At 37.0% G+C, this 24,517-nt stretch overlaps 1 protein-coding gene across 2 annotated transcripts; it reads right to left on the bottom strand.

Moving 5' to 3' along the window:
* Nucleotides 1-1,006: 1,006 nt before the first annotated feature.
* LOC121995800 (methyltransferase N6AMT1-like) lies at nt 1,007-12,721 on the bottom strand. Of its 2 annotated transcripts, none has more exons than XM_042549576.1 (2): nt 12,485-12,721; nt 1,007-1,974 (listed from the first exon to the last, which is right to left on the bottom strand). In XM_042549576.1, the coding sequence occupies exon 2, from the start codon at nt 1,960-1,962 to the stop codon at nt 1,231-1,233; it is 732 nt and encodes a 243-aa protein (XP_042405510.1). In that variant the 5' UTR covers nt 1,963-1,974; nt 12,485-12,721; the 3' UTR covers nt 1,007-1,230. The 2 variants fall into 2 exon arrangements, with proteins under 2 accessions (XP_042405510.1, XP_042405511.1); XM_042549577.1 differs by lacking the exon at nt 12,485-12,721 and adding an exon at nt 3,131-3,566.
* Nucleotides 12,722-24,517: the final 11,796 nt, after the last annotated feature.

Below are 24,517 nucleotides of genomic sequence, written 5' to 3'. Positions count from 1 at the left end.
TAGAAATTCGATTCGGTTAATTCGATTTTCAGTTTATTTTTAAAATTTTGATTTGGTTTTCGATTAATTCGGTTACGTTTCAGTTTTAAATTTTTTTTAATTCGATTAAACTGAATAAGAATATTATTTTAATTAATTTTTATTTTAAAATATAATTAATTAAATAAAATCTTTTTTTTAAGGTAAAATCGAATAGGATTTTAAAATTGGGTTAATTCGATCGAAAATTGAATTAACCGATATTTTATCGATTCGGTCGGTTCGATTTCATAGGAAAATTCGTTCGATTCGATTGGTTGAAAAAAAATTCGATTTATTCGATTTTCGATCTATTTGGTTCGATCGGTTCGATTTTGACCGAATGCTCACCCCTAATGGGAGGTAATGACCCCCACCTGTTAATAGGTGGAGGCCCATTGCCCCCCACCAATACAAAGATCCGCCTCCAAATGAAACTCACCTATTTATATGGATTTGGTTGATTCCCATAAATCTAAAAATCATTTCCAAATTATTATTATCAAACCCACAATGCAAACATTATCTTTTACTATCATTCTATTCCCTCGTTCCCAAACTCATCAACGAAACACCCCTAAATTTACAAATAGTTAGACCATGTAAAAAAAAATACAAATAGTTAATAACAAATTAACATGCAAATTAATTCTAAAAGATTTATTAAATTTTTCTAAATATTATTTTTTAAAATAGTTTAATTAATATGAGTCTATTAATCTACTTCAAAAAAAATCTATTTGAACAAGACTTTACATTTCATCAAATATTAGAAAATAAAAACAAACACAGAGTATTCTCAAACAGAGCTAAGAATCAAACACTAGAGAAAGTCCAGTGAATCAAATTCCACACTGTTATGCTTCTTAAACAGGCTCACAAATCATTGCAAAGACCATTTTCAAGACAGTTTGCCTGTAAACTCTAGTGAAACACTACTAGACCAGTCTGTAAGCACCGGCAAAAACGATAAGTCGGTAGGTAAACATCAGCAAAAACGATAAGCAGGTGATTAATGACAGGTCATGTTCAAATATAGTAGTGTTTAAGTTGACAATTCATAGACAATTTGCCTGAAATTCTTGCAAAAGGCTACTAACTTGATAACAGGTATATGACCTTCAAATCTATTCGGAGGGCTCTATCAGTGAGCTGAACTAGACTGTTCTGAGTTAACGATTCTGTCAGGAGTGTTTTTCCCTCAAAGCAAACTCAGTCATTACTTTCACTATTTTGCCAGAAAGATTTAAGAGGAAATTGGGAGAACCAAGAATCAGAACCTTTGCTTCGATCAGGAGCAACATCCCGCCAAAATTTGATGACGTGAAGGCTTTCTTCTTCAGTGGACCTCTGCACAATAATACGTGATGCATACCCCTTTTGTTTCATCAAGCGGCATATCTGTGATGGGTTATTTGCGGTTAGGGTGACCATATATAACCAACCTTTCTGAGATAAAAGTTCGTCAGCAACAGGAAGGATCCTGTCGATGACACTGCGACCGCTATATCCTCCAGCCCATGAAGCAGTGATCCCCTTGCAACCAATCTCTTCTTCAGAAGTTGGCACATAGGGAGGATTTACAACAACCACATCAACCATGCCGGCAAGGTTTTTTTGAAGACCAGAAGCAATATCAGTAACAACAATTTCAGCATGCAATCCATGAGCTTCCAGCGTTGCCCGGGTTGCTTCAGCTGCATCTTGGTTAATGTCTGTAGCGAAGTAATTAACTCCATTGCCAAGTTCACTGAGCATGATGGCCAGAGAAGAGATTACATAGCCACTACCACAGCCCACCTCCATGCATAGTCTTGGCCGTTGCTCTATCAGATGTTTCCTGTCTGCTAAGAGTGCATCAACCAAAGCAAACGAGTCATCACATGGCTCATACACCTCAGGATGGAAACGAACAAGCTGGATGTGAGCAGTTCTGGCGGACATCGTGGGTGATACCTACAAAGAGAACATGTTTTCTTACAGATTCATTGATCTTTATCATGATAAATAGAAGATCTACTCTCTGTTTCCAAAAAAGTTTCTACACTTTGCAAGTAATTGGTTATATAACATAGGAACCTTACATGTCAAGTCAATCAAAACAAATTCTGAAAATGTGTTTCTGATTTGAAAAATGAGAACAAAATGGCACAAGATGTGGTTGTATCTTATCAAAAATTGCTCAGCCCCTTGCATTCAAGGATGTAGTAGTGAGCACTAAATAGGTATGGTCAATAAGCAACCTATCTATTACCTGAGTAAATAGGCATAAAATATGACAACATGGTGCACAGCAAAAGGATCTAAAATCTGCAAATCAAATTCCTAAGACCACAAAACATATCTCCTGAAGGTTGACCATGCTTGATAGGATGGAAGAATGAAATGAGAATGGTTCGTTCTGTCTATAATTCTATTCCAATGTTTTGATGGATAATGCAGAGGTGATCATTCCATGAATGATCTATTCCATAGTTTAAGAGGTGAAATGCTTCAATCCATCTCTATGAAACATAATATTACTTGTCATTTCAAATTTTGCAATGGAGATAAATAAGATGAGCAAATCGAAAATTTTATGCAACAGGCCTGGTGGCTTCAGCAAACCAGTCAAATGAACCAAATGAATCGTCCATTCTCATTTCTATCCACTGTATTCCCTCCTATCCTACCAAACATAATCTGACTGTCTTGATGTTTGGTCACCCAAAACAACTTGGGAGACAAGAAAAATGAAACATCAACCGAGCTACAAGAAATGGCAGTCACCTGAGGAAACGATATACTGCCACCCTACAACAAATAGAAACAATAGAGAAGAACCATTTAGCACCAAAAGAATTGAAGCAAACAGTGGTGAAACCTGGATTTTCTCAAGTGCAGGACACTAAACAAACAGGGAAATTTTCAACATAATTCCAGATAATGCAACACATATAGTTTAAGATTCAAGATTGCTAAACTGTATCATCTAAATGCAAAGCATATTCACAGGAGATAGAATTAAGAATATTGATTCCCTGCACCAATGCAAGCTTTCATCTAAAGACCATCAAAACGCACATAATGTACTGAAAAAAAAAGCATGTAGTAGGATGTGCTCGATAGGGACCTGGAATGCAAGCAGAAGTCTTTATCGACCATAGTTATCCTGAAAGCTAAAAGAACAACATTGAACAAGAGTTTAGTGTTCTAATCTAGTGCCGCTGTCACTCCCTGTTCGCGACTGGAGAGGCGCGACCCTCTCCTCCTCTCTTGCGTCGACACCGGGCCGAGTCACAGTCTAGTAGGCCACCCTTCCTCAAGTTTCTTCCAATTGAAAGACTAGATTACAACACTAAACTCTTGTTCAATGTTGTTCTTTTAGCTTTCAGGATAACTGTGGTCGATAAAGACTTCTGCTTGCGTTCCAAGTCCCTATCGAGCACATCCTACTACATGCTCTTTTTTTCAGTACATTATGTGCATTTTGATGGTCTTTAGATGAAAGCTTGCATTGGTGCAGGGAATCAATATTCTTAATTCTATCTCCTGTGAATATGCTTTGCATTTAGATGATACAGTTTAGCCGGCCAGGCAGCGGCCAGCCACATGCCGGCCATGCAGCGGCCTGCCGGCGGCCAGATAGGGACTGCCGGAGGCGGCAGTCCAGGCAGGACCTGCAGGAGGCCATGTAGGGCCTGCCGGAGGCCAGGCAGGGCTTGGCGCCGGCAGCCAGGCAGCGGCTGCCGCCGCCGGCCATGCACGCGGCTGGCGGCGGCGGCCAGCACGCGCCTGGCGCGCGGCGGCCATGCACGCGCCTGGCGCGCGGCGGCCATGCGACGGCCAGGTAGCTCCCGGCGGCGGCCAGGCAGCGCTGACAAGCAGCCCTACGACGGCGAGAGGGAGAGATCCGAGGGCAGAGTGCTTACCCGGAGATCAAGCGATCGTCGGTCGGAGAGGTGGCCGAAACCTGGAAATCGCAGGGAAGGGGGAACGGGGGAGAGAGAGGGGAAAGATAGGAGGGAAGGGAAAAAGTATCGGGTGAGTTTTAGATCTAGGGTTTATTAGGAACAAATATATTTTGTTCCCAAATTCGTTCCTAAGTTTGGGACGAATCCATGGAATTGTCCCAAATTTTGGGACAAATTATGGATTCGTCCCAAAATCTGGGACGAATTCAAAAATTTGTCCCAGAATTTAAATTTTTTTAAATAAAAAATGAATAAAATCAAAAGGGATAAATACGGACGTAGAGATATCGGAATTTGATGAAACAAGTTTCTATGTGCTCGTCTCGTTGTCCTGATCGTAAATCTATAGGGGTGTCAAAAATGAACCCGACCCGACGACCCAACCCGAGTCGACCCGAAAAAAATCGGGTTCGGGTTGGGCATTTTCGGGTTCGGGTTGGAGGGTTGGAGAGTAAAAAAATTTCGGGTTGGGTCGGGTTGGGTTCGGGTTGACCCGGGTTGACCCGGGTTGGCTTAAATATAGGGTTTTGTGGGTTTTTTTAGAGTTAAATCAAATTTTATTTTAAAAATTTAGATGTTTTTATGTATATTAATATCATGTTTGTATGATAATGATGGAATATTGAGATAAAAGTGAAGAATTATAGGGAAAATAGCCCAAAAAAGTCGTTTTGAATCGGATTTTCGGGTTATATGGGTCGGGTTCGGGTTGATCGGGTTGGTCGGGTTCGGGTTGAGGTGTTTTGGGTTGAACTCGGGTTCGGGTTGGGTTAAAAAAAAAAAACTCAACCCGACCCAACCCGACCCGACCCACCCGAATTGACACCCCTATAAATCTATCAATAAAAATATTTTTTACCAAATATATATATATATATATATATTTGGAATTTTTTAATCCTAATTTGACCTAATTTGGTGTTAAAAATTCAAATCACTGAAAATAATAATTAAAAATTATGGATGATGACGTATTTACGATCAGCTCAACGATATGAATGTATAGAAACTTGTTTCATCAAATTCCGAGGTCTCTAGGTCCATATTTAAGCCTTACATGTTTCATTTTATTTATTTAAAAATATTTTTAGGTTTGGGACGAATCTCTAGATTCGTCCCAAAAATTTAATTATTTTTTTAAAAAACAACAAACTTGGACGGCTTAAATACGGACCTAGAGACATCGGAATTTGATGAAACAAGTTTCTATGTGCTCGTCTCATTGTCCTGATCGTAAATCTATCAATAAAAATATTTTTTACCAAATATATATATTTTTGGAATTTTTTAATCCCAAATTGATCTAATTTGGTGTTAAAAATTCAAATCACTGAAAATAATAATTAAAAATTATGGATGATGACGTATTTACGATCAGCTCAACGATACGAATGCATAGAAACTTGTTTCATCAAACTACGAGGTCTCTAGGTCCATATTTAAGTTTTCGAACACTAATTTACAACCGTTCAGTACACAACACATTTTTAGTTAGTATCAATCTATAGATGTTTTAAAAAATATCTACATAGAGATATCATAATTTGATGAAACAAGTTCCTATGCACTCGTATCGTTGTCCTGATAATAAATCTATCAATATAAATATTTTTTACCAAATATATATATTTTTGGAATTTTTTAATCCCAAATTGATCTAATTTGGTGTTAAAAATTCAAATCACTGAAAATAATAATTAAAAATTATGGATGATGACGTATTTACGATCAACTCAACGATACGAATGCATAGAAACTTATTTCATCAAATTCCGATGTCTCTAGGTCCGTATTTAAGCCGTCCAAGTTTGTTGTTTTTTAAAAAAATAATTAAATTTTTGGGACGAATCCAGAGATTCGTCCCAAACTTTGGGAAGAATTTCAGGATTCGTCCCAAAATTTGGGACGAATCCAGAATTCGTCCCAAACCTAAAAATATTTTTAAATAAATAAAATGAAACACGTAAGGCTTAAATATGGACCTAGAGACCTCGGAATTTGATGAAACAAGTTTCTATACATTCATATCGTTGAGCTGATCGTAAATACGTCATCATCCATAATTTTTAATTATTATTTTCAGTGATTTGAATTTTTAACACCAAATTAGGTCAAATTAGGATTAAAAAATTCCAAATATATATATATATATATTTGGTAAAAAATATTTTTATTGATAGATTTACGATCAGGACAACGAGACGAGCACATAGAAACTTGTTTCATCAAATTCCGATGTCTCTACGTTCGTATTTATCTCTTTTGATTTTATTCATTTTTTATTTAAAAAAATTTAAATTCTGGGACAAATTTTTGAATTCGTCCCAGATTTTGGGACGAATCCATAATTTGTCCCAAAATTTGGGACAAATCCATGGATTCGTCCCAAACTTAGGAACGAATTTGGGAACAAAATATATTTGTTCCTAATAAACCCTAGATCTAAAACTTACCCGATACTTTTTCCCTTCCCTCCTATCTTTCCCCTCTCTCTCCCCCGTTCCCCCTTCCCTGCGATTTCCAGGTTTCGGCCACCTCTCCGACCGACGATCGCTTGATCTCCGGGTAGATCGCCTGGATCTTCAGGTGCTTTTCTAGCGTGCGGCGGGAGCCGGGGGGCGTACCTCGGCGTCGCCGCCGTCTGCGGCTCCGCCTCCGTCGTCTACGTCCTGCTCAAGGTCTCCGGCATGGCAGCGGCGGCGCCTCCGGCAGTCCCTGTCTGGCCGCCGGCAGGCCGCTGCATGGCCGGCGTGTGGCTGGCCGCTGCCTGGCCGGCTAAACTGTATCATCTAAATGCAAAGCATATTCACAGGAGATAGAATTAAGAATATTGATTCCCTGCACCAATGCAAGCTTTCATCTAAAGACCATCAAAACGCACATAATGTACTGAAAAAAAGAGCATGTAGTAGGATGTGCTCGATAGGGACCTGGAACGCAAGCAGAAGTCTTTATCGACCACAGTTATCCTGAAAGCTAAAAGAACAACATTGAACAAGAGTTTAGTGTTGTAATCTAGTCTCTCAATTGGAAGAAACTTGAGGAAGGTGGCCTACTAGACTGTGACTCGGCCCGGTGTCGACGCAAGAGAGGAGGAGAGGGTCGCGCCTCTCCAGTCGCGAACAGGGAGTGACAGCGGCACTAGAAGACGTGAGCGTAGAAGCCCTGAGAAAGAATTAGTTTCGATATCCGAGGCGAGACTAAAGTGATAGAGAAGATCGAATTCATCGATCGCCGGCGCCGACGTCCGAAGTGGAGCAGCAGGAGGAGAATTGGGTTGCAACAGACGAGGAGGCGTTCGCCGCTACACGGAGGAGAAACCTAGTTACCTAGATCTATTTTCTCATCTAAGTCCTTCACAATTTTAAATATTCGGTATGACACCCCTATATTTTAGAAAAACACCCTTATAAGTTTCCATTATTTTAAGAAAATAATTATAGTCTCACTCCGGATTAGTGGTCCTTTTTATTAGAAACTAAATGAGAAAACAGATCTAGGTAACTAGGTTTCTCCTCCGTGTAGCGGCGAACGCCTCCTCGTCTGTTGCGACCCAATTCTCCTCCTGCTGCTCCGCTTCGGACGTCGGCGCCGGCGATCGATGAATTCGATCTTCTCTATCACTTTAGTCTCGCCTCGGATATCGAAACTAATTCTTTCTCAGGGCTTCTACGCTCACGTCTTCTAGTGCCGCTGTCACTCCCTGTTCGCGACTGGAGAGGTGCGACCCTCTCCTCCTCTCTTGCGCCGACACCGGGCCGAGTCACAGTCTAGTAGGCCATCCTTCCTCAAGTTTCTTCCAATTGAGAGACTAGATTACAACACTAAACTCTTGTTCAATTGTGTTCTTTTAGCTTTCAGGATAACTGTGGTCGATAAAGACTTCTGCTTGCGTTCCAGGTCCCTATCGAGCACATCCTACTACATGCTTTTTTTTTCAGTACATTATGTGCGTTTTGATGGTCTTTAGATGAAAGCTTGCATTGGTGCAGGGAATCAATATTCTTAATTCTATCTCCTGTGAATATGCTTTGCATTTAGATGATAAAGTTTAGCAATCTTGAATCTTAAACTATATGTGTTGCATTATCTGGAATTATGTTGAAAATTTCCCTGTTTGTTTAGTGTCCTGCACTTGAGAAAATCCAGGTTTCACCACTGTTTGCTTCAATTCTTTTGGTGCTAAATGGTTCTTCTCTATTGTTTCTATTTGTTGTAGGGTGGCAGTATATCGTTTCCTCAGGTGACTGCCATTTCTTGTAGCTCGGTTGATGTTTCATTTTTCTTGTCTCCCAAGTTGTTTTGGGTGACCAAACATCAAGACAGTCAGATTATGTTTGGTAGGATAGGAGGGAATACAGTGGATAGAAATGAGAATGGACGATCCATTTGGTTCATTCGACTGGTTTGCTGAAGCCACCAGGCCTGTTGCATAAAATTTCCGATTTGCTCATCTTATTTATCTCCATTGCAAAATTTGAAATGACAAGTAATATTATGTTTCATAGAGATGGATTGAAGCATTCCACCTCTTAAACTATGGAATAGATCATTCATGGAATGATCACCTCTGCATTATCCATCAAAACATTGGAATAGAATTATAGACAGAACGAACCATTCTCATTTCATTCTTCCATCCTATCAAGCATGGTCAACCTTCAGGAGATATGTTTTGTGGTCTTAGGAATTTGATTTGCAGATTTTAGATCCTTTTGCTGTGCACCATGTTGTCATACTTTATGCCTATTTACTCAGGTAATAGATAGGTTGCTTATTGACCATACCTATTTAGTGCTCACTACTACATCCTTGAATGCAAGGGGCTGAGCAATTTTTGATAAGATACAACCACATCTTGTGCCATTTTGTTCTCATTTTTCAAATCAGAAACACAATTTCAGAAATTGTTTTGATTGACTTGACATGTAAGATTCCTATGTTATATAACCAATTACCTGCAAAATGTAGAAACTTTTTTGCAAACAGAGAGTAGATCTTCTATTTATCATGATAAAGATCAATGAATCTGTAAGAAAACATGTTCTCTTTGTAGGTATCACCCAAGATGTCCGCCAGAACTGCTCACATCCAGCTTGTTTGTTTCCATCCTAAGGTGTATGAGCCATGTGATGACTCGTTTGCTTTGGTTGATGCACTCTTAGCAGACAGGAAACATCTGATAGAGCAACGGCCAAGACTATGCATGGAGATGGCCTGTTGAATCTTTTGACCGTTTCTTCTACTGGTAGGTCACTAGGTCTAAATTCCATAAACTCCTCAAAATGTTTATTGGTGATCCGTTGGCGGAAAAACTCTTTGTAAGACTCTGTCTCAAAGTCAGCCCAGCTCATCTGGTTGACTACTCTCCTACTCTTAACTCGCTCCCACCACAAACGAACATCTCCAGATAGGCAGAAAGAGACACACTTAACCTTCTCGACTTCTGGTCAGTCAAGAAGCTCCATTGTGCTCTCAAGTGTCTTGAACCAAGCCTAGGCATCCCAGGGTAGCCTGAGAAGCTCTCTGGTTTTAGTTTCAGCCACTGTATCATGTATGCTTCTTGTCTTCTAGGTGTTGTGGTGACTTCCAGGGCAACTGATGGGACTTCAATCACCACTGGGATCTCCACATTAATGGTTGGGGGAATGGGAGGAGTTGGCTGTTGATTTGTCATCAGGTTGGCAATCACTTGTTACTGCTTTGCTACTTGTCTCTGAAGTTGAGCAACAACTTCAGAGAGATTAGGCCCAGTTGTTCTAGGCTCTTCGTTCTCCTGAGCTCGGTCCTCAATACCAGCGGTACGAAGACGTCCTCTTCTTGACATCAAGTCAGGTAGAGGAAAAGAAAACTTAAAATTATCACTATTCTTTCTAGATATATCTTACTTATACATGATACTTGACTTTCAACACCTATGAGTAGGTACTTCTAAACATTTCTCTATCCTTTCTAAACAAACATATGTATGAATCAAGAAAGGAGAAACAATAACTTCTATCTTACTTAAGCACTCATAAGCAATTACACTGTACTGCAAATAATGATAAAGGAAAGCAATAAAGAAAGAATTTAAATACTTTCTTACTTGAAGACGGCAAGGATGATGCTGATGTATGTGTGATGCTGGAGAATGGAAACTGCTCTGATACCAACTGTAGCGACCACCCTTCTTACTACTACTACTACTCTCTAAGAGTGACCGTTACTTAACTACTAACTCTACTTAACCGGTACGCTACTTAACCACGAGAAATCCCTACCGAAAAATTTCGACAAAATCTCCCCTGTACCGGTGACCAAATCCATAATACAAATAATATATACACAGCCACAGACGGCTGGAACACATTTTTTCCACAACCACGCAGTAATAAAATCACACTATAACCAAAGCAACTACTCTAGCAAAAACAACCAACTACATCACTCCACAAATAATAAAAGTAAAGTGCGGAATAAACTTAAATACAGTCTCAACTCATAATAACACTCAAGGAACTAAAAGAATTAAACATAAAGTCTTGACAATTTTGCCAGCTAATTCTGGATCTCTCCATAGTCCAGCCATCACACACCTTCATCACCACCAACTTGTCGCCTTCCTTGCTAAATCTTTTCCTTTCCTTTATCTGCAGTAGGAGGAAGTGCAGTCTATAAGCATAAAGCTTAGTGAGCGCTATCTACTCACAAAAACTCGATATGCATGTATATAAATAAAAACATGCTAAAACTGAATGCTAACATGTAAAACTACTCATGTTCATATATAGCAAAGGAATCATGCTAACTGAAATACTAAACATGTATAGTTAATCATGCTCATAAGAATGAAACTATAAAAGAAGCATACTAAACATGTAAAGCTACTAAACATGTAAAACTACTAGACATGTAAAACTATCAAACATGTAAAGCTACTAATCATGTAAAACTACTAAACATGTAAAGCTAAACATGTTGAATAATCTAGTAGCAAAGAAACAATTGAAACTACTACTGCATGCTTCAAATAACAAGAAAACTAACTTTCTAATTCTAGATTAGATTTGAAGCTCGTTTCATTTGTTTCAAAACTTATACTTTCATACTTCAAAATAATAATAAACTTCTTTTGGGCCCGGCATTGTACCACTTTGCGCGCATTCTTAATAAGAATCGAGGTAGCTAATCCCGAAACTACTAAGATACTTCTAAGCCTTGTGCCTAGGGGCAACTTGGAGCCCATCCCTTGGACCTTGTGTCCGGTACATGCCCTTTAAAAGTAAAATACTTTTTATCTTAATTACTTCTTCTTTAAATGCCTTGGCATTTTAATAGACACCTTGTGTGCCAAAAATCCCTAAAATCTTGACTTTGGGATTTACTTAAGGCCTTGGCATTTCTCTTTCTTTTCTTTTTCTTTCTTTTACTTGTTAATACTTCTAAAAGTATTTAATAGGATTCTCATTTTTCCACTAGAATACATGGCTGTTCATGCATATTAAAATAGCAAATGAAAACAACTTTGAGCTTACTAATCATGCTATAAAATAGAGCAAAAGAAAGCAACTTTGACTTTCTAAACCTGCTGTAAAATAGAGCAAAAGAAAGTTAACTTGGACTTTCTAAACATGCTGTAAAATAGAGCAAAAGAAAGCTAACTTGGACTTACTAAACATGTTGTAAGATAGAGCAAAAGAAAGCTAACTTAGACTTACTAAACATGCTGTAAAATAGGGCAAAAGAATGCTAACTTCCAGCTACATTAATCCTAGCTAATGCAAGCCACATAAGCTAAACTAAACCTGCCATACTTCTTCTACTTATATAGGTTATTCCTGTCCGAAGAAATAAACCTGTCCAATCTGAAAAGCTATTCATGCTAATTGAACAGCAAAGAGAGGAATTGAGCAGAAATGTTAAATACACAGCTACTCATGTTAATTGAATGGCAAGGAAACTAACACTGCATACCTGAATTAGAGGGTTGTTCGGCTGTTATAATTGAACTATTGAAGCATGTCTAACACGTGAACTATATGCCAGAATTAGAGGGCTGTTACTGCTAGTTAATTGCGAAGGAACATCTAACTACAATGCTAATCATACTAACATAATAAGAATATATTCACGCTTGTTAAACTAGCAAACTTCTTAAACTATCTACTCAGAATAAGGGGATGTTCATGTATGGTAATTAGCAAGGAGAAATCATAAGAAATCAAGTTTGCTAAACTGAAGCATAATAAACTAAGCTGCTGAGTTGAACCTAGTAATCCAAGCTTGCCGAATTGAAACCTAACTATTTGCCAAACCCAATGAAACCCTATCCGATCAAAACCCCCCCCCTCTTCCTTCTTTGATTCACGGCAGCAAGCACAACCAACCGGCTGCACACAATGACCCGAAAGCATAGAAAGCAAGAAAGAAAGGCTCCAGCATAAACTCTTATTCGGCACAGTAAAATCCGAAAGCAAGGAAAGCGAATCGAAGCTCGGAGCAACTCCTACTGCAGGTGAGAAGCAACTCACCTTCGGTTCTTGGACTTACAACCGAAGAAGAGAACTCTAAAGCTTCTAGGGTTCGGAGAAGGTGAAGATCTCGGCGATTCCTTCCTTTCCGCGTGTTCTCCTTGACGAGGAGAGCTCGGATCCGCAAGAGCTCGTGGAAATCCCCTTCGGCCGGCCGTCGGAGACGAAGCTAGGGCTTCGTTTTCCTTCGCTCGACAGAATCGGCGCACGCACGGGATAGAAGAAGGGAGAAGAGATGGGATTAGGTCACGGGAAAAACACTTAACCCTTTATAACCTAGGTTTAATTCGATTCCAACTATGCTTTAATTTAATAGTCACCATATAAGATTTACAAAAAACTGCGTAGCTCAGCTGGTTGAGCCGGTTTTGCTTGAAGTCGCAGGTTGCAGGTTCAAAATTCGCTGCAATCTTTTTTTTTCTTCGAGTATTCTCTATTACTAACTTCTACCTTATATATATTTTATTCCATATATAATTAATAAAACGTTTGCAGATCAGTTGGTTGGATGGGTTCGGCTCGGGTTGAGGTCGTGGGTTCAAAACCTGGCTTTAACATATTCTTTTTTTTTTTTTTTTAAACTTCTTCCTCTTGGTAAAAATATCAAACGACCTCCAAAAATTACGTAAAAATACTCCAAAAATTCCTAAAAATCTCTAGAATATTTTAAAGGTATTTCCAAACATTTTTATGGACTTTTTGAACTTGGAATAGGAAAAATTGGGTCGTAACATATTCCTTTTTTTTTTTTTTTTAAACTTCTTCCTCTTGGTAAAAATATCAAACGACCTCCAAAAATTACGTAAAAATACTCCAAAAATTCCTAAAAATCTCTAGAATATTTTAAAGGTATTTCCAAACATTTTTATGGACTTTTTGAACTTGGAATAGGAAAAATTGGGTCGTTACACTTGGCATGCAACTCATCAAACAGAAGAGGGTTTAATGTGTCATCCATCAGATACAGATGCGTGGAAAAATTTTGATAGAACATATCCAGATTTTTTTTTTTTTTTAAACTTCTTCCTCTTGGTAAAAATATCAAACGACCTCCAAAAATTACGTAAAAATACTCCAAAAATTCCTAAAAATCTCTAGAATATTTTAAAGGTATTTCCAAACATTTTTATGGACTTTTTGAACTTGGAATAGGAAAAATTGGGTCGTTACACTTGGCATGCAACTCATCAAACAGAAGAGGGTTTAATGTGTCATCCATCAGATACAGATGCGTGGAAAAATTTTGATAGAACATATCCAGATTTTGCAAAGGAGACTAGAAATATTAGATTATGTCTCTGTGCTGATGGATTTGCTCCGTTTGGTAAATCAGGAAGAAATTATTCTTGTTGGACAGTTATCTTAATGTCGTATAATCTTCCACCTGGGATGTGCATGAAAACACTTTATACATATTCCTTTTTTTTTTTTTTTTTAAACTTCTTCCTCTTGGTAAAAATATCAAACGACCTCCAAAAATTACGTAAAAATACTCCAAAAATTCCTAAAAATCTTTAGAATATTTTAAAGGTATTTCCAAACATTTTTATGGACTTTTTGAACTTGGAATAGGAAAAATTGGGTCGTTACACTTGGCATGCAACTCATCAAACAGAAGAGGGTTTAATGTGTCATCCATCAGATACAGATGCGTGGAAAAATTTTGATAGAACATATCCAGATTTTGCAAAGGAGACTAGAAATATTAGATTATGTCTCTGTGCTGATGGATTTGCTCCGTTTGGTAAATCAGGAAGAAATTATTCTTGTTGGCCAGTTATCTTAACGTCGTATAATCTTCCACCTGGGATGTGCATGAAAACACTTTATATGTTTTTAACATTGGTTGTACCAGGTCCGCAAAATCCAAAGAAGTTAATAGATATTTATATGCAACCTCTGATAGCAGAACTTAAACAACTATAGGATGAAGGTGTTCCTACATACGATGTTCATTCTAACCAGATGTTTATACTGAAGGCTGCTCTTCTTTGGACCATAAATGACTTTCCAGCTTATGGTATGCTATCAGGTTGGAGTACTGCTGGGATCTTGGGATGCCCAATATGTATGGAGAGATCAAAGTCATTCAGATTGAAACACGGAAAGAAACCAAGTTATTTTGATTGTCATAGGCAATTCTTACCAGCAAATCATAAGTTCAGAAAGAATATAGATGAATTCACTAAAAATAGGATCGAAAGAACACTTCCCCCATTGAGATTGACAGGTCAAGATATTTGGTACAGAGTGCATCACTTTCCCTCTGTTATTGAACAACCATATGGTACAACATATGAATATGGGAGTACACATAAATGGACTAAACGAAGTATATTTTGGGATTTACCGTATTGGTTTAGTCATTTGATACATCATAATCTCGATGTAATGCATATTGAGAAGAATGTTTTTGATAATTTGATAAATACTGTAATGAATATCACCGGAAAAACAAAAGACAATCTCAATGCAAGAAAAGATATGCGACTCATATGTAAAAGACCTACTCTTGATGTCGATGAAAATAGTAGGGGACCAAAGCCAAAGGCAATTTATACATTAAATAAGGATCAAAGACGTGTCCTATGTGAATGGTTGAAATATTTGAAATTTCCAGATGGGTATGTCTCTAATCTTGGAAGATGTGTCGATTTGAAAGAATGGAAGTTAATTGGTATGAAAAGTCATAATTGTCATATCATAATGCAAAGACTGATTCCTATTGATTTTAAGGAACTCTTACCATAATTTGTATGGGGAGCGATTACGGAGTTAAGTATTTTCCTACATGATATTTGCTCAACAGTTTTGAGACGTTCACACATGGAGAAGTTAGAGAGAGATATTCCAATCATTTTGTGTAATTTGGAAAGGATATTTCCACCCTCTTTTTTTGACTCCATGGAGCATCTTTTGGTTCACTTGCCATATGAGGCCAAAGTTAGAGGACCCGTCCATTTTCGGTGGATGTATCCATTTGAAAGGTAGAGTGTCTTATTTGTATAATTTGACTGATTGAATGAAAAAAAAAATACTTCTACTCTTGGATCATATATATAGATATATATTTAATATAATTTTATATAACTTCAACAGATTCTTATATCATTTGAAGAAAAAGGTGAAAAATAAAGCACTAGTTGAAGCCTCTATTGTTAATGCATACATTGTGGAGGAAGTCACCACTTTTGCATCATATTATTTTGAACCTCATGTTCAATGCAAAAGGCGAAGAGCGGGCAGAAATGATGAGGGTCCTATTGATCCAAATGTTATCTCATTTTCAATTTTTAACTACCTTGGTCGACCAAGTGGACCATGTAAACAAAGATACTTAACTGGTAAAGAATGGCGGGCAGCCCAAACATATATTTTACTAAATTGTCCAGAAGTATCATCATATTACGAGTAAGTATATATTTTTATTGTTATTTTTTTATTTTTTCAATTGTGTGTGTAACAATATATTTTTTTGAGTAGGATATTTACCAACTTATATTCTGAATTATCGACACAAGAGTTCGATCGATTTTGTGAAGAAGAATTTGCTGGATGGTTCAAATCATATGTAAGTAAAAAATCTATAAGTTGTTGATACATATGCATACTTTTAACAATTTTTGTTTTGACCTTAGGTTCAAGCTAATCAAGCTCACCTTGAGCAAGAATGGCTAATCCATCTGTCATGGGGTCCAAATTCATGCGTACGCACTTGGCCAGCATATTTCATAAATGGATATAATTTTCATACTCAAGACTATGGAATGTGCAAGAATACCATGAATAGTGGGGTGTGCGTATCGTCATCCAATGAAGGAGGTGCAAACAATGATTTTTATGGTTTGTTGGATGAAATTATAGAAGTAGAATATCCGGGACCACAAATGAAAGTTATATTATTTATGTGTCGCTGGTTTGACCCTGTTAGAGGGATGAAAGTGCATCCACATTATAATTTAGTTGAAATAAATCATAAGAGATTTTATAAGAGATATGAACCATTTGTGTTGGCACAACAAGCAATTCAAGTATTCTATTCTTCATATCCGAGTTTGAAACGTGATAAGATTGATTGGTGGGTTGTTTGTAAAACTAAAGCACGAAAAAAAATTGAGGCACGTTGGGAAAACATTGCATATCAACAAGAGGAAGTTTCAAACACCTTTCAGACTGAGGAATATATTATTCCAACTTTACGAGATCCCAACGGTGTAGTAATCAACGTGGATAGAAGTGAAATTGATGATGATGAGGAGGAGGAAGAGGAGGAGGAGGAGGAAGAGGAGGAGGATGATGATAATGACAATGATGACTTTGATTTATGATGATGGGTAAGTTTTGTTAGCTTATTTAAAGAAATTTCCCATATTTTATTGTATATACTGTCTCTTTTATAATTTGATTTACTTTATCTGTTAACACATTGTATTTGTTCCTACAGGTAATCAGAGGTCACATTTCATAAATTTCCCCTCCACCCTTTTCCATAATCTTTACATAATAATGGTAAATTTTAAATTATCCTTTGTTATGTATCAGTTCTGTAATTACCTTTATTAAATTATTGAAATTTCAGCATATATTTCGACGTGGTGGACGTAGACGGCGACCACAGGACCAGACACATCCATCACCTGCCAGTGAACCTATGCCACCCCCTACTCAGGCAGGCCCATCCCATGTGTCTTCTCCACCGGCATCATATTCCCCTGCCAGTGTACCTATGTCACCCCTTCATCAGCCGGGCCCATCGCATGTACCTTCTGCACCGGTTTCATATTCACCACCACAAGTACCTTACCCAGAGCAATTACCTATCCACTCAGATCCTCCTGACTCAGCAAGAAACTCATTTGCTGAGTTTAGGAATGATAGAGCTCCTTTAGTCCCCATCGGTGATTCGTAAGTATTATAAAATATTTTATTTGTTAGACCTATCTTAATTATTTAACATCGTTATTTTGTAATTTAATGCAGCTTTGAAAATCCGGTACTAGTTGTTCGAGAAATAAATAGAATCGTGAACAATCATTGGGGAGGGGAATCTTTGACATATTCAAGCACTCCATCGGCCACAAAACAACTTTGGTGGAGCGAGTTCAAAGTATATTTTCTTGAGTTTACTTCAATTTTACAGTTTTTATATAATAAAATACATTTCTATTTCAGCGCTTAAATAATTGGGACCCGAATGACGAAATGGAGATACGAAGAATATTTTAAAAAAAATGTGGCGATCACATTAGACATGTACTAAGTCACGCAAAGAGTCGGAGGAAAAAGCCAAACTTCATCACTGAAGAAAATTGGGAGAGGATCACTTTATTTTGGACAACGGAGGAAAGTAAATAAAGGAGTGACCTGAATAGAATGAATCAATCTCACAATTCTGGTGAATCAAGTGCTATATATGCGGGAGGCTCCATTAACATAGATGAGCATAGACGGAGAATGGTAATTGTTTCACTCTTTCACAAATTTTTAATATATATCAAATTATTTCATTATTTGAAATAATATTTTTTTTAGACCCAGGAGAGAGGGAAGGAGCCTTCTTTTATTGATACTTTCACTCGCACTTTTAAAAAAAAGGATAACACATGGAGTGGGGCGAGAGCAAAAGCAGTCAAGGTTGGATTTAATATTTATTTTACCTTAATATATGATTTAAATTTAATTAGTTACCTACCATTATTGTCTTAATATTATATGTGTTTCTATTATATCTAATTAATATCGTATGTGTTTTACAAAATAGGAAAAATATGATCAACTCGAGCTAGCCCAAACATGCTCACAAGCTGGTAACGATAGTCAGGTGTCTGAGGAGTCTGTTGGCAATAATTTGAGTTTATGGTTAGAGGCCAGTGGAGGACCAAAAGGGGGAAGGATATTGGGGATGAGTTCCTTGAGTAGAACCCAAAGATTAGTTGGAACTTCTTCCTCCACATCAGCACTTACGACCCAAATAAATACCTTGACTGATGAGGTTAGTCATCTGAAGGAAATAATATCACAAAGAGACCAAGAAAGGGTGCAAAGAGACAAAGAACGGGCTATTTTGGAGAAAGATATTAGAGATATGCGCCGACAACAAGAATTAATCATGCAACACCTTCAGTTGAGCTCCGCTCAAAGTCAGAATCCTCCCAATGACGATGATGATGATGCCTACGATGATAACGATGATGACGGTGATGATTTTTGATAATTTTAATAATGTATGATGAATTTTTTTTCTCATGTTTACTGCTTTACACATTAATCAATGGTTTTTTAACTTTTCAACTCTGCCATTTGTAGGTTAAGTCTTGCACTATTCCACTGTCAATGTATGAGATGACTTATCTTTGACGTAGATTAATCTATATGACTTTTAGTTGTGTACTAGTAACAAAATTAAAGCATAACTAGGCAATATGAATGAAGTCTCTAATAATCTGATTTTATTTTTATCCTGATTGATAATGTTGTTTGTGCAGGTCTCAATTTGGTGTGATCTCAATGTAGTTGAAGACAGCTGTATTTGTTCACTTCTTTTCGGTATTCCTAAATTCATTAATATGCATTTACTGATCTATATATAAAGTTAGCTTTAAATAATTATGTTATAGTTGTTTAATTATATAAAGTTAACTTTAAATAATTATGTTAAAGTTAGCTTTAAATAGTTGTTTAATTGTGTGCCTTCTTTTTGATAAGCTGCTCTTTCTTGTTTTGTCTTCAATGATAACGATGCATGAAAGTTCTGAATTTGATCTATGTACAGTCTCAAAACTATATAGATACATAAAAGTTCTATATTTCATCTAGAATTACATCGCACTATTCTTAATATTTTGCAAAGAGTTGTTAAAATTGTGCTAAAGTTATTCATATGAAATTGTCAAATAATTAACACAATGAAATGAACACTTATTTTAAACATCCTTTAGTTTACATTAAATACCAACCAAAGACAAAACTATACATACTTGTAGTTTTGATGGATTTGGTGTTGCGATCGCCAGATGTTCGATGGATGCCGCACTCGGTGGCAGAGGAGGTGAGGCTTACGATTTCTGTTAGAAAAATATGTTTTTCTTTTGATTCACCTTACTCTTAGAATCTGACTGTATAAGCTTGGAGAGCCAAAATGGAAGATGAAAAATTGTTTTGATCTTGTGAACATGAATTCTATCCTCTAATGAATTCAAGTTGATAATTGATTGACGAAGACCTCACTTAGCCAATGGAGTGCGAAATAAATAAATTTCATGACCTTTGAACAATGCATGCATATCATGGGTATGTTCTCAAAATGTGTATGATTAAAAAAATATGATAACAAATCTTAAAAGAACTGGTGCCCTGCATGAATACTACAAGTATGATATGTCCATGTTTACACAGTAAAACATTGTGTTAATTAATGTAAACTATGCATATCATGGGTCTTGTTTCCAATTATTCTTGTTACATGACCATATCGTATAATTTTTAAAAGCTTTCTTGTTACACTTGATCTGGTTTATTTGTTTGTTATTATGTAGGCAAAGGAGATTTGATGGGGATCAAATATTTTTGTGGCACACGAAGATGACTATATGTATTCTTAGTGTTCTTGGATGGATGATGGACTTTTAAAACATTGGGTTGTTGAACTTTGTATCATATTTTCTAGTAGCTTGGATGGATGATGGATCTTGTAAACTTTGTATCATATTTTCTAGTAGCTTGGATGGATCTTGTAAACTTTGTATCATATTTTCTAGTTAGCTTGGATGGATCTTGTAAACTTTGTTGAAATGTAAACTTCATGGAATCTTTATATTTCTTGAATATGAGTTGATGTGTTGAAATGGTAAATTAGGATGTGTTGAAATGTTAAATTAGGATGTGTTGAAATGTTATATTAGGATGTGTTGAATGCATATTATTGTTATTTGAATTTGTTTATGTATTTATGGATTGTGTTGTAGAAATAAATTGAAGGGAAAAATATTTGATATAGGGACGAATTTGGCAACGAAAATTATTTGAGCCAATTCTATCGTAATTTGGGACAACATTATTTTCGTCCCAAAATTCGTCCCAGAATCTGGGACGAATTTTGTGGATTCATCCTAAAATTCGTCCCAGCATCTGGGACGAATTCTGGGACGAATCCACAAAATTTGTCCCAAAATTCGTCCCAGAATTTGGGACGAATTCTGGGACGAAATTTTACCATACGATTTTCAAAATCGTGGATAAGTTTTTGTTGCCAAATTCGTTGTCAGATTTGCAACAAATTTATTATTCGTTCCAAATTTAGGAACAAAAATCTGGGACGAATTCTGGGACGAATCCACAAAATTTGTCCCAAAATTCGTCCCAGAATTTGGGACGAATTCTGGGACGAAATTTTACCATACGATTTTCAAAATCGTGGATAAGTTTTTGTTGCCAAATTCGTTGTCAGATTTGCAACAAATTTATTATTCGTTCCAAATTTAGGAACAAAAATGACAACAAAAAAAATTTTGTCACCGAATTTGTCCCCAAACTTGTTGCAATATTAGGGACAAAATTGGCAACAAAAGATAATTTGTCACCGAATTCGTCCCCAAATTTATTGCAAAGATAGAGACAAATTTGCCCATGTGAATTCGTCCCCAAATTCGTTCCTAAGTTTGCAACAAAAACAATTTTCGTTACAAATTTGTATACTTTTTTGCAACGAATTTGGGGACGAAAATTTTATTCGTCGCCAAATTCGTCCCCAATTTCGTTCCTAAATTTGCAACAATCCATAATTCGTTCCAAAATTTGGCATCAACCAGTTTGGGACGAAAATATTTTCGTCCATGATTTTGTCCCAAAAATTTTTGCAACGAATTTTTTTTTAAAATTCGTCCCCAATTTTGTCCCAGAATGCTTTTTTTTTGTAGTGTTTGGTTCTCTCCTAGGAATCGAAATGGGAATGAGTATCATAGTATTATGGAATGAGAATGGGTATAAGCTTGGGTACCATTCTTAAAATTGATGTTTGGTTAGTTAAATATTTTCAATCGGAATGAACCTAAATTTTCTTTTTTACCCTTACAAGAAAATAAGAGAAAAAATTAGATGAGAGAGAAAGTTGAATGTAAGAGAAACATATGATGAGAGAAAATGATGAGAGAGAAAGTGTGTTGGGGAAAAATGAAGATAGAGAAAGTATAATCAGAGAAATGAGGAGAGAGTGCATGATAGGAGAGATTGAGAAAAAAAAAGTATGATAAGAGAGAAAAAGTGATGGGAAAAAAAAGAGAGAGAAAGTATTATAGAGAAAATGAAAGAGTGAGGAGAGAGAAAGTATGATGAGAGAGAAAGTGGGTTGAGAGAGAAAGACTGATGGGAAAAAATAAAGAGAGAGAAAGTATGATAAGAGAAAATGAGAGACTGAGAAGAGAGTGTTGGAGCAATCTCAATTGTTCGTGGGACCATGTGTTTTAGTGTTTGGGCAAAGGATTTAAGTTAGGTTTACTCTCGTTATTTGATATGTGTACTTGAGTTGTGCAGGACTGCAGGTGACACATATGACTTAGGTTGACGGCTTCGGGTCCGGTGAAGGATAGAGCATCCGAGGGACCGTGGACAAGGTAGCAAGGACAAGGGCCGAGGGAAGCGACTTCGAGGCATACGCGAAGGATGGCATTGGGACGAGCCGTGAGCTTGGATGCATCCAAGGGACGAGAGCCAAAGGAAATAGGCTTGAAGGTAAGAGATCAAGGTTGCAAAGAAGAGTCAAATGAGTCGTGAGGGTACGAGTGCATGAGAGATTGCACTCGGAGCAAAATCCTAGTTTTAGGGGGTTACTGTAGCGGCACTGTAGCAGTTACTGTAGCGTAATGTAGCAGTTACTGTAGCGTTACTGTAGCAGTCGACTGGTGCAAGGACCAGTCGACTGGTAACGGGCAAATTAGGTTGCTGATTTGTTCCAATCTCTATAAGAAGGAGTTTGGTATGACCGGCCAAGGTGATGAAATTAGACTTGGTTAAAGCCTAATTAGTAGTCACAAGAGTTCTCAAGTGCTTGTGTAATCCAAGAGGTCTTGGTGAGTTTGTGGTGAGGTTTCTCCACCCACAAGGAGCGACTTGAGATAGCCGGAGTTTGCTGGGGGCTAATCCACCGACGGATAGGGATCGTCCACCTCAAGGACAAGCCGTGGAGTAGGAGCTCTAATCTCCGAACCACTTTAAACGAACGTGTTAGCGGTTTGCTTGCTCTTTCTTGTAGTGTTTAGCTTTCTAATTGTTTGTATTAGTTTGTATTTCCGTTGCGCACTAACAAGTGTAGGAAGAAAGCGATTATTTGGAGGTGCCGTCTATCCAACCCTCCCTTCAAGCCGGTCACCGATCCTCTTACAGAGAGAAAGTATACTGAGAGAGAGAGTGATGAAAAAAAATGAAGAGAGAGTGATGAAAAAAATAAAGAGAGAGAAAGTATTATGAGAAAAAATGAAAAAGTGAGGAGAGAGAAAGTATGATGAAAGAGAAAGTGGGTTGAGAGAGAAAGAATGATGGAAAAAATAAGAGAGAGAAAGTATGATGAGAGAGAAAGTATGCTGAGAGAAAAAATGTAATTAGAGAAAATAAAGAGAGAGAGTGTTTTGAGAGATAATGAAAAGAGAGAAAGTGTGATGAGAGAAAATGAGGAGAGAGAGTATGCAAAGAGAGATTGAGGAGAGATAAAGTACGATGAAAAAATAAGTAAAAAGTGTGATGGAATAGAATGAAGAGAGAGAAAATGAGAAGAGAGTGTATGATGGGAGAGAATATAGAGAGAAAATGGTAGAGAATGTGTGATGAGAGAGAATGAGGAGAGAGAAAGTGTGATGATAAAATAAGGAGAGAGAAAATATGATGATAGAGAACAAGGAGAGAGAATGTGAAATAAAAAAAATTGAATAAATATACTAAGGGTATTTTTATCTAACATTTAATTCACATTCCTATTCCATCAAAACCCAAGGGAGGGGGTGGGTTTCATCCATATCCAAATTTTTGGGTTTCATTCCAAAATATTGATTCCATTCTCATCAACCAAACACAAAGTTTGGGAATAAATCCATTCCCTCATTCCCAAACCCATAAACTAAACGTCACCTAAAGATATTTATCGAATATTCTAATATTACGTTTGGTTCAGGAGCACAGATCTCCTGGACCACTTTTTTATGATCCAGGGGATACGTCATTCGTATTTATGGTCAGATCACGGCCATGATCCGATCGTAAATAGTTGAGATCTCTTTCTGAGTTCAGCGTCTCTATCAGGTTATAGTTTTTGTTCGGAGCGGGCGACCGGAGGCAGCTCGAAGACCTCCGGTGGTGGATAAGTGGCCAGGTTACTAAGCGCCGAGCGAAGGTGTCCTCAGGGTGGCCTCCGACCGCCCTCTCCAAACAAAAGCTATAATATGATGGGGACGATGAACCCAGAAAGAGATCACAACCATTTGGGGTCTGATCGCGGCTGCGATCAGGCGGCAAATGCGAGTGGTATATCCCCATCCCCTGGATCACAAAAAGTGATACAGGAGATCTGTGCTCAACTTTTTAATGTGATTACTAGCTAATCACATAATTAAAATTATGGAGAATAAAATATAATTAAATGTTTTTTGATTCAATATAGATAATACAATAAAGATTTATTTATTTGAAGTTTTAATGAATAATCTAATTTAATATTTTACTATATTATCCTCAGTTAAAAATAATAATAATAATAATATACATTCTTATTCACTTTTACTTTTTCACAATTTTCTTTATTTTTTTTTTTACATTTTTTATATTTTTAACATCTGTTTTTCTTTTTTAAGTTGTTTTTATTTTATTTTTATTTTTTTCTTTCTGTTTTTATTTTTTAATACTTATTTTTTATCCGAGGATATTTTAGATAAAAAAATTCGTTAACCCTGGAATCAAGAAAAACATCAATTTTTGATATTTTTCGATTCTGAGTTACATGCCTCTTTTGTTGACGTGTCAAATATGGAACATTACTCAGGAATAATCGAT

Source organism: Zingiber officinale, chromosome 6A (assembly GCF_018446385.1).
Source record: "Zingiber officinale cultivar Zhangliang chromosome 6A, Zo_v1.1, whole genome shotgun sequence".
Classification (NCBI taxonomy): domain Eukaryota; kingdom Viridiplantae; phylum Streptophyta; class Magnoliopsida; order Zingiberales; family Zingiberaceae; genus Zingiber; species Zingiber officinale.
The sequence above is the reverse complement of the archived record's forward strand: the minus strand, read 5'-3'. Positions and strand labels throughout refer to the sequence as shown.